Raw genomic sequence first — 19,589 nt, forward strand, 5'->3', positions numbered from 1 at the left:
CAAACCAGTGCTTTGCGTTTCGACAGCAAAAGAACCGGCTCTTGGGCGTGAAAACTGGTTCCACAGTGGCACCAACACTTGGCTGGTCTAGAACCAAGAACCACTTACTGTACGTCAGAGGCTGGGGGCGGGATTATCATGACCAACGACAAATCGATACCAGCATAGTCGATGCTAGGTAGCTAGCTATATAGACCTAGAGAGCTAGCTTACAACAAAGGCTAATATTAACATCTTACGTTTAGTGTTAATAATAATCAAAACGTGTTATGTAATTACTTTTCTTCTTGAACGGAAACACCGTCCATAGCGATGAGCAGCACAGTCGTATACAGTGATGTAATGACGTGGCTCTCTAGTCTGTGGAACAGCAAACCGGTTCTTAGAAGATTCGCAAGTTGAACCAATTGCGAACCGATGTTCTGCCAATTTATGCTACCGATCCAGATGTGCGAGATATTTTCTTCACATGCGAGACTACTACCTTGTGGTTCTGCACATGCGCACGCATGGTTAGGGTTAGGTTTCACACTACCATAGCAATTTTTTTTACAAGGCAGTGTAGATTGGCAGAACACCAGCACCAGACGAGAACTAGAACTAGGTTCGCATGGGTGGAAAAGAGGTACATTCTTAGAAAAAAGGCTTTTTTTTTTATTCCATGGAGGAACGCTTTTGTGTTATATGTAGACCCTTTTTAGGTTCCACATAGAACCCTTTTCACAGAAGGTTCTAAATCGAACCCAAAATGGTTCTTTAAAGGGTTCCCCAATGGGGACAAATGAAGAACCTTTTTTTCTAAGTGTGTTATGAAGGCCCACAATTTAGAGCCAGTTTAGTTTCCCCGAATCAGCCCTATTTTGCCCCTGGTATTTCCTTTATTATTTTCTATACTATTCCTGTACGTTTATGAAGGTGTATGTATTGTTATTGTAATGTTTATATATATGTTTAATGACGTGGTATATCCGGGGTGTGTCCGTGACCCGGATGCTAGGTTCGGTGGTGTATATATAGGGACGGAAGTGCTCTGTGAGTCAGTGTGTGACGAGAATCCGAGTGATGAGAGTAACGAGAGAGAGTAACGAGAGAGAAGTAACGAGAAGTCGACCTAAGATGGCGGAGTCAGTAAAACGCACACCGTGCTGAAGCTGAAGACGCCAAGTGATTATTGAGTTCACCACTGTGATAGCCCGTTTAGCTGTGTCCCCGTTAGCCAGCCTTGCCAGCAGCCGGCTGCGAACGTTGGACCAAGCGAGACGCCAAACTGGACAGAGCCGTCGCCTCCACGCGTGGACTGCGACCGAACGCTGACTCCATCGGAGCTTACCGTGAACCACCCGGACCTGAGCCCTTCACACCTCGTCGTGGACTACGAAGAAGGCCCTTTCCCTTCGAGTTGCTACGTCACCCCCCCCCCTTTGTCTGCTACCTTCCTCGACGCACATGTGAGCTCCACCCAGGCCTCAACGAGCTCATTCTCAGTCCGGGACTTTAAGCCTTTTCCAGGCCAGGTACTGTGAGTGAGTGAGTGAGTGTGTGTGTGGCCGGCGGGGAGGGAGTATATTTGGGAGGTATATATATATATAATTTGTATAATAAATGTGTTTGTTCATATTGGATACCGTTGCTGTGTGTTTCGTTGTCTGGTAGCTAATGCTAATGCTAATGCTAATGCTAATGCTAATGCTAATGCTAACGATAGTACTGCTAGTCTAAAGGGTTGCTGGCGCCCCCTGCCTGTATCCTCCTGCACTGCCTATTTAGCTCAGAGTTAGTTAGATAACCAGCCCTTCCTAAATTCTACAGTCCTTTTAGCTACTCCCTGGTTACAATTGGTCCTTCGAGCCGGATAGGTAGTGTAGTGATAGCATGGCTGAGCGCAGCCAACCAGACCAGACAGTTACCCCCCCTTCTCCGCCCCCTGAGCCAGAGCCACGACCACAGAGAGTCCCGCGGTTGCCTCCGAGGTTACAGGAGTATGAGCTTGAGCTCGAAAGCTCACTGAGTGGTAGTGAGGAGCGCACTCCACGGGATACAGTGGTCGGAGAGGCCGAGGTGTCCGCCGGCGCGCGGGTGGCTAGCACCGAGACAGACATCAACGAGCACCAGCCTGAGGATGAGATGGCAGAACAGCAGGGTTTTGCCGTAGAAACGGAAGAGCAGGAAGGAGAGGCCCGGTCCGACAGCGCCTGCGGGCGGAAGAGGGAGGGCCTCAGCCTTAACGATCTGCCTCCCAGTACGGCGCGCTCGAGACCTAGCTCCTGCCGTTCAGTGGCTTCCTCCCGGTCCAGGGTTTCCGTGGGCAGTTCTGCCTCTGGGGCGGATAGCATACACTCCAGAGGGAGTAGTGCCGCGCTGTCCGAATGTATGCGCCAACAGGCCGAGATGGCGTTCGAGCGGGAACGCCTCCAGTTCGAGCGTGAACGCCTCCAGCGCCAGGAGGCGCTAGAACGCGAACGCCTCCAGATGGACGGGGCGGAACGCGCGGCGGAGAGGCAGCGCCAGGAGGCGCTAGAACGTGAACGCTTCCAGATGGAGGGGGCGGAACGCGCGGCGGAGAGGCAGCGCCAGGAGGCGCTAGAACGCGAGCGCCTCCAGATGGAGAGAGAGCAACTGCACGCGGAGACGATGGCGGAAATGATGCAGACCATGCGCGACGTGTGCATCAGCAGAGCTCCGTCGGCCCGTAGCTCCAGAGCATCATCCGCACGGCCCTCTCGAGTGCCGTCTCCTGAACCCCCCGCCGATGGCTCCATGACCCCCGCCATGACTGTCCAACTACAGGCCCAGCTGACCACCTGGAAAGAAGAGGACCAGGGACCCGACCGCTACGCGGCCCAGAGGGAGCCAGCGTCGCTGCCCGGGAGGGGAGCCATTCCCCAAGAGCGTAGCACACCCCTGGGTCCTCCAGTGAACCAAGAGGCATGTAGGCCGGACACCCAGACCGTCACTCCAGCCCCGATCATCCACTACAGGATGTTTCCCCAGGTGGAGGGACCCAAGTTCCCCTTCTTCAAGGACGAGGACAGGAGCCAGTATGTGGAACTACGCATCTGCCTAGACACGCTCTTGGACGACTCCTGCTCAGAGTCCTACAAATATGCGATTCTCCTTCAGCATGTGAGGAACCCCAGAGCCCACAACATGGTACTGGCCCATGCCTCCGCACCGACACCTTACACCAGAGCGCTCGCCGACTTGGATGCCCGCTACGGTCGTCCCTGGAACCACGCCCTTGCTGAACTGCAAGCCCTCGAACAGCAGGCCCCCATCAAGGATGAACGGGCGCTGGATGACTTCGCGCTCCGCGTGCACACCTTGGTTGGAATGCTGAAGACGCAGGGCCCAGCTGGCGCCAGCGAGATCAACAGCACCTCCAACGTAGAGCGGCTGCTCCGCAAGATCCCACGCTTCCGGCAGGAGAGGTTCCGGCGACAGCAGCGCGTTCGTAACCCCGGGAAGTTGGGTCTGAGCATGGCTGCCTTCGCGGAGTTCCTACTGGAGGAAGTGCATGACACCAACGTAGACGCCATGGGTTACGCTGAGCCGAAGAAGGAGAGGGAGAAGGGAGACCGCTGGGACAGGCCGAGCTCGAACCGAGGACGCCCAGTAGGAGTGCTGCACACGGAGGAGGAGCCTCGGAGAGAGAGGAAAGCCCGACCTGAGGGAAAGGATTCCTCTCAACCCCCTCAAAGGGGACGGAGAGGTCCACCGCCATGTCCGTACTGCACCAGCGAGCACTGGTTCAATGAGTGCAGTGACTTCAACAACCTGAGTACCGAGGCCAAGCAGAGGTGGCTCGAGGAGAACCAGAGGTGCTGGAACTGTGGGCGCGACCATCTGGCTAAGAACTGCACCTTGAGGAGAAAGTGCAACCGCTGTGAGGAGGTCCACCTCAACATCCTACACGAGGTCTCCCTCGCCAGGTCCACGGAGGGCACCAGAAGCCCTAGATCCGGTAGCGCACCGGAAGAGGAAACACCTGTCTACTATCTAGACCCAACCCAGAGCAGCGGCTCCAAGGTCCTACTGAAGGTGGTGAAGGTCCGACTGCACCACAACAACGCTGTGTACGACACGTACGCCGTTCTAGACGACGGGTCGGAACGGACCATCCTTCTCCAGGAGGCAGTGCGCCAGTTGGGGCTCCACGGGACTGAGGAGAAGCTGACTCTGCGCACGATACGTCGCGACCTTAAAGAGGTCACCGGGGCGAGAATCAACTTCTCTATCTCCCCGGCGGGGCGGCCGTCGGATAGATATCGGCTTCAGAATGTCTTCACCGCAGACCAGCTAGCGCTCTCCCGCTACGACTACCCCCTGGAGAGATTACGCGCGAGATATTCCCACCTACGGCGAGTAGACCTACATCCGATAGAAGGAGCGGAGCCAACCCTTCTCATCGGCTCGGACAACGCTGCACTGATCGTGTCGCTCCGTCCTCCGCTGAGAGGACCACGAGGCTGCCCGATGGCTGTTAAGACTGCGCTTGGGTGGGCCCTCCAAGGCGCTACCGAGTGGAGAGATAGAGACGGGAGAGCTACGTCATCCCTCCATGTCCGCACCGAAGAAGTGCAGACCATCAACTGCCTTCACACCAGTGTGGACTCCATGAATGCGGCGCTACTAGACAACGTCCAGAAGCTGTGGACGCTAGACGTTGCGCCCTACAAGAATGAGAAGCTCTACGCACGGTCAAAGGAGGACGTCTACGCCATAGACCTCCTTAAAGCAAAGACAGTGCGTATCGAAGTCCAGGGCGTGAAGAGATACGTCACACCACTACTCCGAAGAGAACTCATGCCAGAGTTTCGAGTATCCCCTCGAACCGTCCTACAGTGTCTGACCAGCACTGAGAAGCGTATGAGGAAGGACGAGGTCCTTGCTGCTTCTTACAGAGCGGAGATGAAGAAACTGACGGAGTCCGGTCTGGTGAAGAAGCTTGAGCCAGCCGAGGCGAACCAGAGTGCCGAGTCTTGGTACCTCCCGCACCACAATGTTCACCACAACGGGAAGAACCGAGTGGTCTTCAACTGTAGCTACCAGGTGGGGAAGCTCAACCTCAACCACTATCTTCTCCCTGGTCCGACCTTGACCCCAGCCCTCTTGGGAGTTCTGGTGCGATTCCGTCAGCAGCCGATCGCAGTCAGTGGTGACATTAAGCGAATGTTTCACCAGGTCAGGATGTTGGAGGAAGACAAGCCACTCATGAGGTTTCTCTGGAGAGAGGACCCGAGCGACCCCGACCCCTCTATCTACCAGTGGGAGGTGCTACCCTTCGGGACAACCTGCAGCCCCTGTTGCGCCACCTATGCGCTACAGACTCACGCCGCGCAGGAGACGGCACCTCCTGGAGTGTTTGACGCCGTCCATAAGAGCTTTTACGTGGACAACTGCCTCCACAGTTCGAAGACAGCCACGGAAGCCCGCCAGCTAGTCCAGGACCTGCGTGCTCATCTCCAGGAGGGTGGATTTGAGATCTGCCAGTGGGCCAGCAACGACCCGCAAGTCATCAGAGACCTCCCGGAGGGGGCCACCTCGACCAGCAGCGAGGCTTGGGTCTCTCACTCACCAGATGATGCTCAGGAGATGACGCTCGGACTTATCTGGCAGTTCCAGACCGACACTCTACGCTATCGCAATAAGCCTGCCAAGCCCCAACGCGTCACGATGAGAACGATATACAGCACTCTAGCGAGCCAGTACGACCCACTGGGATATATCGCCCCCTTCACGACGATGGCCAAGGTGCTTGTCCGGGAGCTGTGGGCCCAAGAACGAGGATGGGACGATCCTCTGCCTCGTCACCTAGAAGAGAAGTGGAAGGCCTGGGAGCAGGAACTTCCCACTCTCCAGCACATCAAGCTGCAGCGGAGCTACTTCCCTCCCTCCACGGACCTAGAGAGGAGTGTCATCACGCTACATGTATTCTGCGACGCCTCGGAGATGGCGTACGGGTCCGTGGCATACGTCAGAGCGGCAGAGCCTGGAGGTGAAGTCCACGTCTCGTTTGTCCTGGCGCGTTCCCGAGTGGCGCCGAAAAAGCAACAGTCCATCCCAAGACTGGAGCTGTGTGCTGCCCTGAACGGCGCGCAACTGGGAAGGTTCCTGCTCGACGAGCTCCAGCTACCTCTGCTGAGCGTCACCATGTGGTCAGACTCCACTACCGTCCTCCAGTGGTTGAAGTCCAGCTCATGTCGGTATAAGGTGTTCGTGGGCACCCGAGTCGCAGAGATTCTGGAGTTGACTGAGGTGAACTGCTGGCGTTATGTAGACACCAAGAGGAACCCTGCTGACGTCATCACGAGAGGGGCAACTCTCCAGGATCTGGCGGAGCCCCACCTGTATCACACGGGACCAGACTTCCTACAGGAGCGGGAGTCAGAGTGGCCAGCCACGCCGGCGTTAGCCGAAGACAGAGAGGACAAAGAGCTGCGTAAGACGTTGTTCTGCGGAGTCACCCAGGTCGTAGACCCTGAGACTACTCCAGGAGAGGAGTGTGAGACGCTCGAAGAGCTGCAGAAGAGGATGTTCTGCTCCAAGGCCGGTCTACCCCTAGATACTACGCTCAGCGCCGAAGATTACACCGCGGCGGAGCTCCTGGTGCTGCAGAGTGCCCAACAGGATGCCTTCTCCCGAGAGCGGGAGTGCCTCGAGAAAGGGAAGCCGATCCCCTCGGACAGTAGACTCCGCGGCTTAGCTCCAGAGCTCGACGGTGTTCTCATTCGCGTGGGTGGCAGACTGCGCCGCGCTCAAGATCTAGACCTAGACACGAAGCATCCCATCGTGCTTCCCACTAAGCATCAGGTCACCAGATTGGTCATCAAGCACCATGATGACAAAGTGCAGCACGCGGGTGGAGAGCGTGTCTTCGCGGAGGTACGACGGAGATTCTGGATACTCCATGGACGGGAGGCGGTACGGAGATATCAAAGGTCCTGCTCGGACTGCCAGAGGTGGCGAGCCACGCCGCCGCAGCCCATGATGTCCGATCTGCCCGAGGACCGGCTGCGACTGAGACAGGCTCCGTTCCACTCTACTGGGGTCGACTGTTTCGGGCCACTCCTAGTCCGAAACCGGCGAGCCTCCGAAAAGCGGTGGGGCATCATCTACACGTGCCTGACGACGAGAGCAATGCACCTGGAAGTTCTGCACCAGCTCACAAGCGACAGCTTCCTCATGTCCTTCAAGAGGTTCACCTCCAGGCGAGGGACCCCTAAGACCCTCCGGTCGGACAGAGGCACCAACTTCGTCGGTGGTGAGGCCGAGCTGAGGGCGAGCTACGCTGCGATGACTGAGGAGGCCCGTGACAGACTCGCCTCCCAGCAAGTGAAGTTTGAGTTCAACCCCCCAAATGCTCCACACTTCGGGGGAGCCTGGGAGCGGGAGATTCGCTCTGTAAAGAACGTCCTACGTACCATTCTCGGACAGAAGGTGCCTACCGATGAGGTGCTCCAGACTGTACTAGCAGAGATTGAGGGCATCTTGAACTCCCGGCCCCTAGGCTATACCTCCAGTGATGTAGCAGATCTGGATCCCATTACGCCCAACTTCTTGCTGATGGGGCGGCGAGACTCTGCACTGCCTCAGGTAGTCTACGACCCTGCAGAGCTCACCGGAAGAAGATGGTGGAGGCACAGCCAGGTGCTCGCGGACCAGTTTTGGAGGCAGTTCATACTGCACTACCTGCCGACCCTGCAAGTCAGGCAGAAGTGGACGAGGGAGAGAGACAACTTGTCCGAAGGTGCCGTGGTACTGGTGATCGACCAGTCCCTTCCACGCGCCGCCTGGCAGACGGGCAGAGTGACCAAGGTCCTGCCGGGTCCGGATGGAAGGGTGCGGACGGCCATCGTGGACGTTGGTGGTCGCACTTACACCCGACCTGTGGCACGCCTGATTGAGCTCCCTCAAATTACCAAGGACACTATCACCTCATACCTCACGCTGCTAGAGCAGCCTAGCCAGTGTGCCTTCCTAGTTAACTGAAACCGAGGGTTTCATGGGGCGGCTGTTATGAAGGCCCACAATTTAGAGCCAGTTTAGTTTCCCCGAATCAGCCCTATTTTGCCCCTGGTATTTCCTTTATTCTTTTCTATACTATTCCTGTACGTTTATGAAGGTGTATGTATTGTTATTGTAATGTTTATATATATGTTTAATGACGTGGTATATCCGGGGTGTGTCCGTGACCCGGATGCTAGGTTCGGTGGTGTATATATAGGGACGGAAGTGCTCTGTGAGTCAGTGTGTGACGAGAATCCGAGTGATGAGAGTAACGAGAGAGAGTAACGAGAGAGAAGTAACGAGAAGTCGACCTAAGATGGCGGAGTCAGTAAAACGCACACCGTGCTGAAGCTGAAGACGCCAAGTGATTATTGAGTTCACCACTGTGATAGCCCGTTTAGCTGTGTCCCCGTTAGCCAGCCTTGCCAGCAGCCGGCTGCGAACGTTGGACCAAGCGAGACGCCAAACTGGACAGAGCCGTCGCCTCCACGCGTGGACTGCGACCGAACGCTGACTCCATCGGAGCTTACCGTGAACCACCCGGACCTGAGCCCTTCACACCTCGTCGTGGACTACGAAGAAGGCCCTTTCCCTTCGAGTTGCTACGTCACCCCCCCCCCTTTGTCTGCTACCTTCCTCGACGCACATGTGAGCTCCACCCAGGCCTCAACGAGCTCATTCTCAGTCCGGGACTTTAAGCCTTTTCCAGGCCAGGTACTGTGAGTGAGTGAGTGAGTGTGTGTGTGGCCGGCGGGGAGGGAGTATATTTGGGAGGTATATATATATATAATTTGTATAATAAATGTGTTTGTTCATATTGGATACCGTTGCTGTGTGTTTCGTTGTCTGGTAGCTAATGCTAATGCTAATGCTAATGCTAATGCTAATGCTAACGATAGTACTGCTAGTCTAAAGGGTTGCTGGCGCCCCCTGCCTGTATCCTCCTGCACTGCCTATTTAGCTCAGAGTTAGTTAGATAACCAGCCCTTCCTAAATTCTACAGTCCTTTTAGCTACTCCCTGGTTACAAAGTGTATGATACTTGTTGACATGAATGATTCTCAGACTGATTAGGGCATGAGACATATGTGGCTTTTAATCAAATATTACAATTTAAGCTTTGCATATTTCACATAGATAGATCTTATGTCAATTTTAGTTTATCTATGTTGTTGTCATTGATTTGCATAAGTAGGCCAGTGGATGGCTGGTGGAGGTAGAAATCAGAGGACGGCTCATTGTAATGCAGGAACGGAATGAGGAATGGTTTCAAACGTGTATGATACATTCCTCATTCCATTCCATGCATTTACAATGAGTCCGTCCTCTAATTTCTACCCCCACTGATGTAGGCCTACTTCAGATCTACATATACTGTGAATACTATTTGTTTTTCTATTCTAATTATATTCGGTTGATTCTATTCATAACATGCATATAGAGCTGTTATTTTCAATAGTTTGGTCATTAAGTGTACTGTATGACTTATGTAATTCACTATAATATACGGTATGCCATTTAGCTGACGCTTTTATCCAGACTTACAGACTTTGCAGTGATTGCATACATTTTTCTGTATACGGGATATGACATACGGGAATCAAACCCACAACCATCGTATTATCAGCACCATGCTCTACCAACTGAACAGAGGACCATAACCATTGCTGTATATTTCGTTACCAAGACCGAAAGCTGTTCAAATACTGCACTTGTTTGTAATTATTTGTAATTTTGAATGTACTTTTTTTTGTTCATGTTGTAAGCAGGGCTCCCCTGCAAAGAGACCGTGGTCTCAGTGGGACATCCTTCATAAATAAAGGTTTATTAATAATAATAATGTATTTACTTACGGCGTATAGTGCATGTTGGTTGTATTGATGGCCACATGTTCATATTTGCTGGGGACGCACTGAATTGAAATTAAGTTTTATGTTAGTCACGGCCTGCTCTTTCATTTCTAACCGTTGTATAAATAGTTGTTTTGAAGCCATAACATTCACCATTCATACATAAAAGAAAAGTTTCACTTTTATATCTTCATTATTATTGATTTTAAAAACCACACCTGAAAGAAATGCAACCAATGACTTGAGCATAAAAATGACCTTGGTTGTTGTACACTTCAGTGTATGACCTCTAGTCAGAGTTAGGAGAAAATCATAATCGGATCACAGCAACCTCAAACATTAAAGAAACAAAGCTTTATTGGCAAGACTGAGGATCCAAATCCCCCAAAACATACTAGGTGTAGTACTAGGTCCGAACGTTGGCGCTGTCTGGCGAACGATACACTGGTATGAACGCGGGCTCGTTCGCCAGACAGCGCCAACGTTCGGAGGTTTCCGAACGCGAACCGGCGTTCGGAACTGCCGGTGTGAAAGCCCTAACAGTAATTACACTTGTAATAAACAATTTCCTCATGGGAATTTTTAATAATAATAATAATTTAATATAAAGTGAATAATGGTGCATTCAATTGCTTCACACCAATATTTAGCGTAGGATTTAGCATAGGGCTTCCTATTAGCTAATTCAGAGATGGCTCAGAGTGGGGAAACTTGCAGTTCTGAGGTGCAAGAATCACCTCATCAAGGTCAAATTCCTCCACCTCCATTTCACCCCTCTCTTCACCATCCTCTTCTTAAACACTCTTCTGACTCATCCCCCTCTTTTTCCAGTCTCTTCTTAATTTATTGTTGTCTCTTCTTCTTCCTCCTCCTCTTCTTCTTCTTCTTTTTCCTCCTCCTCTTCTTCTGCTTCCTCCTCCTCCTCTTCTTCTTCTTCTTTTTCCTCCTCCTCTTCTTCTGCTTCCTCCTCCTCCTCCTCCTCTTCTTCTTCTTCACTCTGCCTTTCTCGTTCTGTGTTGATTGATCCTCTGGTGATTCCCTCATCATCACCTGCTGAAGAGCAACAAGCACAATTTAGGTCTGATACACACCAACAGGATGGGACAATGTCTAGAATGCAGTATATTTCAATTAGAAATAAAAGCTCATAGTGAGACGATTTAGAACACACAATGAGCAGGTTTTTGAAAAATAAACCCCCACCAAAAAAAACCACAATGCTATCATGAAGCTCTGTAAATAAGAAAAGTAGCCTAGTTTTAGCCACAGGTACGTCATATGACTGTACCTGTGTCGATAGAGTATCCATCACTGTCTTCTAGCTCCCCCTCCTGGCGAAATGGACTCAGGCGCAGGAACAGGGTGCTCAGAATGGACCTGGAGGTTGGCTCTGGTGGGTGGAGACAGTACAGTCAGGAGAGTGATGCATGTTAACATGGTAGATACCAAGTGGGATCCTTGGGAAGACCCTACCCTAAACCCTAATCCTAACTTTAACCATTTTAAATGGCAACTTCAATGACGTCAGAGGCTGTCCCACACATTCCACTAAAGCATTTATCATGTAGAAACGGAGGTTAAATATGCATATAGCATTATGGCATAACAATGTGTAAACAAGGTGATATGTGAAGATCATATGTCATTCAAAATGAATGTGAAATATGCCATGTATTTGGGACATCCCTATGCATGTAGTATGTAACTGATTGAAATATCCCTATTGCATTTTATGATAGTGTAAATTAATAAAGGGAGAAATATGAGGGTAAAAACAAACAAACAACATGTAAAAAAAACATGCCTATTGCAGGTCCTTACCACTGTGAGGAGTAGGGTCTGGAACCACCTGCTGTGCCCGAGCACTGGGGGAGTTTGGATGGGTCTGAGTAGGAGAGTTCTGAGTGGAGGTCTGGTCGATGGGACCAGCAAAGAGGCTACAGAAAGGTTTCTCCACTGGTTTCTGGGACTCAAACAGACCATCAACCAGAGAAGTACTGTCCGGGGACCTCTGTGTAGGAGTGGAGGTCTGGGCGATGGAGCTGGAAAATAGCCCACGAAAGATTGTTTTTGAAAGCTTAGCTGAATTGGGAATGTGGTCATCCTCGCAGTCTGGAGCCTCTGGAGAAGACTCATGGGAATGAATGGAGCATGTGGGACTGAAGGAACCACAAGGGGGGTCTGGCTGGGACTGTGTGGGTGGATGGGGTGTGAGGGGCTCGTCCATGGGACTTGAAAAGAGGCTACGGAAAGGGTTGTCCACTGGTTTATGGGACTCAACTGACGAGGAGGCGTTTCCCTTGCGGTCTGCCGAGCTTGGAGGGCGATCGGGGGACCTCACTGTAAGGGGACTGGAACTGGAAGTGGGTAGGACAGTGAAGATGCTACCGAAGGGTGTTTTCTTGGGGCGACCTCTTCCTCTGCATTGTGGAGATCCTTGGGGTGCACGGTGGGACGGGATGGACATGGGGGGACCAGATGGAACCCAAGAGGGGTCTAGTAGAGAAGGGCGGTGGGGTTCGGGAGTGGAGGATGTTTTCATGGGCTTAACTGAACGGAGAAGCATTTTCTTGTGGTGTGCAGCACTTGGAGGAGAAGCAGGGGATTGCATGGACACTGGACCACTGGCTGGGGCCAAAGCAGGAAATGTTAGGGTCGGCGATGAGGGAGTAGACGAGTCGGTATTGGGGCCTGAAATGGGGGTCTGGGAAATGTCTTTCAGGGTCTTCACTGAATGAGGAACTTTTCCCTCTCTTTTCCCTGATAAGGGTGGATCAGGGGGTTGGACTGACTCTGGGGGACTGGATGGGGTCCTTTGGGGACCTGGTTGGGTCTGCGTGGGGGACTGGGGAGTGGAGGGCTCACTAGCAGGAGCTGGAGAAGAGCTGTGTGAGGGTTTCCTCAGTGGTTTGACTGAATCTGCTTTCCTTTTGTAGCCTTGATCAGCTGATGGTGATGGGTCAGGGGACTGAACTATGTCTGGGGGACTAGGAGGACATGGTTGGGTCTCACCAATGGGGGCTGAAAAGAGACTGCTGAAGTGTTTTTTCAGGACAGCCTCCACAGAACAGGGAACTTTTCCCTTGCTATCTGCAGAGCTCAAAGGATCAACAGACTGAACTGAATCTGGGGGACCGGATAGGGATCTAGGAGGAAGTGGTTGGGCCTCTCCAATGGGGGCTGAAAAGAGGCTACTGAAGGGTTTTTTCAGGACCGGCTCCACAGAACAGGGAACCTTCCCCTTGCAATTTGCAGAGCTTGCTAGGGCAGCTGGTCGGCTCTGTAAAGGAGGGGTCGAGGTGTCATCAACAGCTGGTTGGCTCTGTGTAGGTGGGTTGGGAGTGGAGCTCTGGCCAATCGTGGCTGAAAAGAGGCTCCTGAATGGTTTATTGAAGCTCTTCTGGGGCGCAAGGACAGCTCCAACAGAATAGCGAACTTTCCCCTTGGAGTCTGCAGAGCTCGGGGGATCAACAGACTGGCCTGAATCTGGGGGACTGGATGGGGTCCTAGGGGCACATGCTTGGGCCACTCGAATGGGAGCTGAAAAGAGGCTGCTGAAGGGTTTACTGAAGCTCTTCTGGGCCCCAAGAACACAATCAACAGAATAGGGAGCTTTGCCCTCACTATCTACAGCTCGCGGCAGTCGGCCAGGGTATCTAGAGGATTCCGAGGGAACGATTGGAGCACTGGGGGGGCCTGGTTGGGTCTGTATCACAAGAGGGGGAGTGGAAATATCGCTGATGGGGGCTGAAAACAGGTTGAAGGGTTTATTCAAAGGCTTACAGGACCTAAGGACAGCCTCAACTGCATAGGGAACTTCTCCCGTGGTGACTTGATCGTCTGTTGGGGGGTCAGGGCACTGACTGTAGAAGGGTTTGTACAAGGGCTTATGGGATCCAAGCACTGCCTCAACTGAGTAGGAAACTGGTTCCTCAACACCTGGGGAACTTGAGGGAGGATCAGAGGACTGAGTGGAGTCTGTAGGAGCAGTGACGTCAGGTGATTCCCTGGTCTGCCACAGGCGAGCGCTCTCCTCCACGGCATGCGGCTCAGAGGAGCTGTTGTAGAAGTTAGGTCTAGAACAGAAAGATATAGTTACTCTCAACAGGAATCAAGTCTCACACACTGTGTGTGTGTGTGTATGCGCATGCTCATGCTTGCTTGTGTGTGTGTATGTGTGTGTTTGTACCTGTTAGGATTCAGGAATATATCAATGACAGGCGTTGGTGTCTCTGGGTTAACAGTCTCCTCTGAGCCGGTCTCTTCTGTGACCCTGGCTATGCTTGTTGCCAATGCCTGAATGGGGAGAAATCTACAATAAATCCTCCAGCACAATAGGCAATGCAAGGCCTCAGAGGTTGCCATCCTGCTGTTCTGTCCTTCATTTACTTATTTAGACCTGACATGTAAATCAGGGGTTGTTATTCCATCAATGTCGCTAAAGGAAATTCCTTATCTTCCAAAACCAAATCTTATTTTTGATAACGTGGCCATGTGTATGTTATTTAAGCCTATCATTTGTAGGATAGGCTGTAACAATGGGAATTCCAAACCACCCGTTGTATAAACATATATTATATATTTATATGCGCATCATATTTCTATGGTCTGAACAACATGATAGTCTATGTAGTAGCCTATGTAAGTGAATGCACTTCATTGAAGGACCAATACTCACCGCATCCAGCAGCTGTTTGGTCAGCTCAGTGAGAGGTGCGTGGGAGAACTTGCAGCTCTCTTTTAGGAAACACTTTGAAGTGTGGTAGAACTTGCAAGGGAAAGTATGTGGCTACTACGTCAAAGAATTCACTGGTGGTTATAGTTGACAGTACAAGAGGAGAGGCTGGTAGAACGTAGGAAGACGGGCTCATGGTAATGCAGTGTTTCCTCTACATGCATTTATTGGTGGCGGGCCGCCACGATGGAATTTCCTCCGCCACGAATTGATTCAGTCCACAAAAAAATAAAAATAAAAAGTTTTTTTTTTTTTAGCTGATTAAAATATATCTGATCCTAGATCAGCGCTATAATGGATGTTGACTAAAAGTGCACCTAAATCCACGCCCATCTCTCTCTAACCGCTGATCCAAAATCAGATTAATGACATTCAGTTGACGACGTGACACAAGGGCTCCTGATTGGTCTAAATGTGAACTGTGGTATTATTGTTATTGTGTACAGGCCACCGTAGTGACATCCGGGGGGTATTCCATCAACATCGCTAAAGGGAAAATCCAGGTTTAGTCTGATAAATCTCGCGAGAGTTCTTACAAATATCCAGGCATATCCTGATAGGTCTCGCGAGAGTTATCAAAAATAAGCCAGGATTTTCCTTTAGCGACGTTGATGGAATACCCCCCAGGTCAGGTGGGCAGGTTACGACGAGACAACAAGAGACCGGTATTGTAGAGCTTACAGAGCGAGTTAAAATAAAGACACTTACATTGAAATACAGAAGGACTCACGTGTATGTTTAATAGAATAACACGACATGGTGTCAGAAGTCCTGTAAGTGAGTGTTAAGAGTTAGATCGGCCGACAAGTGTCATTTGAGCTCGTGACGGTGAGAAGGGAGAAGAAAAGATGGATGCTAATGCTAACGCGGGAGCAGCTGCAGTCCAGAGAACGGCGCCAGTTTCAAGTGCTACGTTAGCAGACATTAGCAAGTCAAAAAACGATTCTTATGTGCCGTCACTTTAGCAACGACACAGTATTGTCAAGGGGAAAAGAAGGGGAGACGATTTTTTTATTGACAACGGAATTACATGCTGGAAAAACATGCAGCTAAAATTCAGGGAACATTTGGACAATAAGAGACACACGGGAGAAGTACGGGAAAACAGGGCTCTTGTGGGTCTCATCAAAGGTAAGAGCAGGGACGCGGGAAGGGGGGTGCTGAGGGTGCTGCAGCACCCCCTAGCGGCAGGCAGAAGGAGCTCCTCCTGCCTGAATTTAAAAAAAAAAAATATTATTCAAACAATAATTTAAAACAATATAATAACTATTGTTGCTTTTGGGAATAAACATAAATGTGTTTTTTGTAATAAATGTAAAAATGTGTTTGTTCGTTTTAATGTTAGTGATCACATGGTCATATCTTGCTAGGGAATCTCTGAGTTCTTTAGCAAAAATGCTAAATCAGCCAGAACAATTGAAGTGGAGTTGGAAGAAGATGCTGAGCTTAACAACACTCCCATTAATGCTCTACTGTCGGACGTTGTTGAGAAAGAGCAACAGACGGCCAGAAACGTATTAGAACTGATATTCAGATCCATCCGATTCTTCGGCAGCGAAGGGCTTCCGTTAAGAGGCAATAACAATCGACATGGAGTGCTGTCTGTAATAATGGTCAACATCATGTTTGTGGACATTGTGGGACACTGTGAGCTGAGTGGAAATTACTGTAAATTCCAACACATTGTTGGTAAAATATTTAACGTTACGTCTTTGTAGTGTGCGGGTGCGTGCGTGCTTAACTATTATTGCCCGTGCATTGGGGCCCGTCGTTATGCCACTGTGTGCGTGTGAGCGAACGAGCAATCAGCGAGAGGGAGGGAGGGAGAGAAATCGTTATACTTTTTCCCCTGGCAATTTTTTTCCCTGTAGCGTATATAGACAGCACCTCAGCACCCCCAGTCAAAATACCTTCCCGCGTGCCTGGGTAAGAGTTTGTTTTCTTTAACTCAGCTGATACTCAGCTGTTTACCGAATGCTCCATCTGACTGTGATTTTACTTCTGTAATGTGGTGGGTTGACATAATTCACGCACGGAACTATAGGTTGAGACTATTGTTCCGTCCGTAGTACCCAAGTTGTTTAGACTGTTCTATTTACTGCTTGAGTGTGTTGTTGACAATCGTTCATGTCCTTCATTAAACGTTTAGCTTTGTCATTTGATACGCCGCCTACGACTACCATCTCTCTGCACTACAGTAAACAGTTAATCAGTAACGTTAGCCGCTTTTGTGCTCATGTAGGCCTACTTCGTATTATATTATAGCTGATGATCTTTGTGTGTGTATGTGACTGTCAGTCACAAGTTTATATTCTGTATATCCATTATTTTATTTTTTTGGCCATCCTCTAGTTTTGGCTGTGATGCAAAAAAAAAAAAAAAAAAACGTTGTTTTGAAAAAATCGCGCGCGCTGCGCGCGCGGTCACGGCCACCCGCCACCATTGTAAAAATTCCTGGAGGAAACACCGTAATGCATTGAATGGAATGAGGAATGGTATTAAAAGTGTGTTTGATACCATTCTTCACATCAGGCTACACTTCCCAATAGTGGGGGCAGAATTATTTTGATACCATTGCTTATTCCCTCCACCAGCCTCCCCTGCAGTACCGAATGTGGATGTGTGTAACATGTCATATTATGTACAGTGAATCACATTTAGATCTGTTTAAAAGGACAAATACAGTGGAAATGGCCCCAATGGTGCTTGCTTATAGGAACATTTAGGAGTTGAGAAATGTGTCAGTAACCAGTGCCATTGCTATGCTGCTCAACAATGTTGTTGCAAAGGTCTTGGGAGAGATCTTTGCCTCTACCCATTATGAGATGTTTTTTTTTAAAGTTTTTATTATGGGCAGTCCCACTCATATTTTTCATTTATTGGACAGATATAGTGAAGACAGACAGGAAAGTAAGGAGAGGGGGCATTTCAGCAGGGCATGGGCCAGATTCGAACCCATGCCGACATGGGCATACAGTATGTGTGCACTGTAGACCGCGGTGCTAGACCACTGGACCACCCCAGGGAACATGAGATGTTTCTGACAGGAAATCTTGGTGACAAATGATTTGTTTACTTGCATTCATAGGGGGGACCAACTCAGCTGATTCTTCGCTGATAATTGAAGTAAAGCCAATGGCAATGTGCCCTGTTTGAAGCCCAAGTTTGACACAATGGTCAACCAGACCATTTGCGCATTTGGAAGTGTCTGGTAACTAGACTATTGTGTGATATAATGTCATATGTAAATCACATATCGTCAGTTTTGATCTGTTTAAAAGGATATTGTGCATGTAGGGGCAGCTCTCTCCTTTGGTGCAGAATCCCTGGACGTAGAACTTACAAACTTCTTTGAAGTGGACATCCATAGTGTGTTCCAGCTGACAGTCATCTCCCTGGGAGGAACACAGAACAAGCAATCAGGATCTCAAGCAAATTAGTGACGCATAAATTGACACATACTGAAATTAATTTGTGACACATACTTTAATCTAACTGTATTTTTTAATAATGTATGTAAACTATGTATGTATGTATGTATGCACTTTGAATTGCCCCTGTTGTATGAAATGTGCTATACAAATTAACTATATACAATAATTATCTACATAATATGTACAGGTATACATAATCTAATGGCTACTGTGTCCATAATGGGTAAAGTGGGTCTAATGTCAAGGATTATTTCAATTGTTTGTTGAAAAGCATATTTTCCAGCAGTCAAAACTTGCCTTGATGCACCTGCCCTTGAGGAAATGTTTACAGACCAGCCTTCCATCGACCTCCAGGCCGTTCTGCTCCTTGAACTCCTGGGTCATTAGGGGTTTTCTGGGCTCCAGTATGGCCTGGAAGACATGGAGGGAAACATCACAAAAAAACCTGTCCACACCTCCACACCCAGTTCTTTACTGAAGTCGAGGCTGGGTTGGTCATAGTCAATCTTCACCATATGGTAATCTCTGGCCTCTGAGTCAAAGTGTGAGTAAGGTCGGGGGGCTTCGTGGAGTTTGGCTTTCTTGGTCTGGTGGTCAGGTAGCTTCTGTGGCAAAAAGAAACAGAGACACACACACAGACGTTTATTTGGCCATCTTACACGTGAAAGTATCTAGTACCTAGAGTTATGTAGTGCAGGGCAGTTCACACACACAGCCGTGGAGGAAAGGTGATAGTCAAATGAAGATACAGGAATGCGCTGAATCATCCGAGAATGATAAATAAGTTTACCTGCTGGTTTCTTTTTTTTCTTTTTCTGTTGTCTTTCTGTGGACCACTCTGCAACGGTTTCCCCCTGGACTGGTTATCTTTCTCGGTCTGCCTTTCGAAAACAGAAAGTCACGCAATGATACAACGTTATTCCAGTTGAGGTGCCAACACTGTCACTTGACACTAGTAACGTTACACATTAAAGTTGACAAGCGTGTCTCCTTTTAAAGGCTCGAAAGAAGAGAAATAGTTAGCACTCGTAAGACATTTTATCGGAGAAAGCTAGCTTACCTCTCTGTCAAAAAATACTCCAGGGGCTTCGTGTCAGGGAGACTTGAGAAGAGGTTAGAGAATGCCATTTTCCTCAGTAACTGATGCAGTTAGATGCAAAGATGCCTCAGTCTTTACGCAAAAACAAAGGTCAGAGGCACACGTTATAAAAAAAGTACCTGAGCAGTTTTAAATACAGTAGAATGCTCTCCGATAAAGGCGTTTTCAACTTTTCCACAGCTGTTTTCACTCGCTACTCTAATTTGGTTCATTGCTAGCTAGCACATACGTCACGGCGTAAAACGTCACGGCGTGATGTTTTTCCTCACCAACTTCCGTACCACGTCGCCGCCCACTTTAAATTCAGATTTCAGAATAAAAGCCACGCCCCCTTTGAAAACTCGGACAAACAAACAACGCTTCACTGACAGTGACTGACTGACTGACTGACCGACCGTGACTGAATGACATTCAATGATAAAAAGAAGTCTACCACATCCCAAAGGTGTTGTAGATTCAGATCTG

General features: G+C 49.6%; 2 protein-coding genes across 2 annotated transcripts; both read right to left on the reverse strand.

Annotated features, from left to right (window-relative positions):
* Positions 1-10,694: 10,694 nt before the first annotated feature.
* On the reverse strand, positions 10,695-12,323 carry LOC308160498 (uncharacterized protein; the record flags this gene model as incomplete). Its single annotated transcript, XM_080534411.1, has 3 exons — positions 10,695-10,906; positions 11,145-11,246; positions 11,678-12,323. 3 exons carry the CDS (start codon positions 12,321-12,323, stop codon positions 10,695-10,697), a joined length of 960 nt encoding a protein of 319 aa, XP_080390537.1.
* Positions 12,324-17,593: 5,270 nt separating this feature from the next.
* On the reverse strand, positions 17,594-19,214 carry LOC308161138 (uncharacterized protein). Its single transcript, XM_080535090.1, has 5 exons — positions 19,086-19,214; positions 18,816-18,906; positions 18,538-18,630; positions 18,323-18,436; positions 17,594-17,986 (listed from the first exon to the last, which is right to left on the reverse strand). The coding sequence occupies exons 1-5, from the start codon at positions 19,151-19,153 to the stop codon at positions 17,807-17,809; spliced, it is 546 nt and encodes a 181-aa protein (XP_080391216.1). The 5' UTR covers positions 19,154-19,214; the 3' UTR covers positions 17,594-17,806.
* Positions 19,215-19,589: the final 375 nt, after the last annotated feature.

This window comes from Nansenia antarctica, assembly GCF_963989245.1.
Source record: "Nansenia antarctica genome assembly, chromosome: 6".
NCBI lineage: Eukaryota > Metazoa > Chordata > Actinopteri > Argentiniformes > Microstomatidae > Nansenia > Nansenia antarctica.

What these genes read in the sequence shown, in the direction of transcription:
- LOC308161138 (XM_080535090.1), bottom strand. Translation starts at nt 19,153, where the DNA reads ATGGCATTCTCTAACCTCTTCTCAAGTCTCCCTGACACGAAGCCCCTG. An exon ending in AGGCCAGAGATTACCATATG is followed by an intron (nt 18,437 to 18,537) that starts GTGAAGATTGAC and finishes CATGTCTTCCAG; the next exon opens with GCCATACTGGAGCCCAGAAA. An exon ending in TCAAGGGCAGGTGCATCAAG is followed by an intron (nt 17,987 to 18,322) that starts GCAAGTTTTGAC and finishes TGTTCCTCCCAG; the next exon opens with GGAGATGACTGTCAGCTGGA.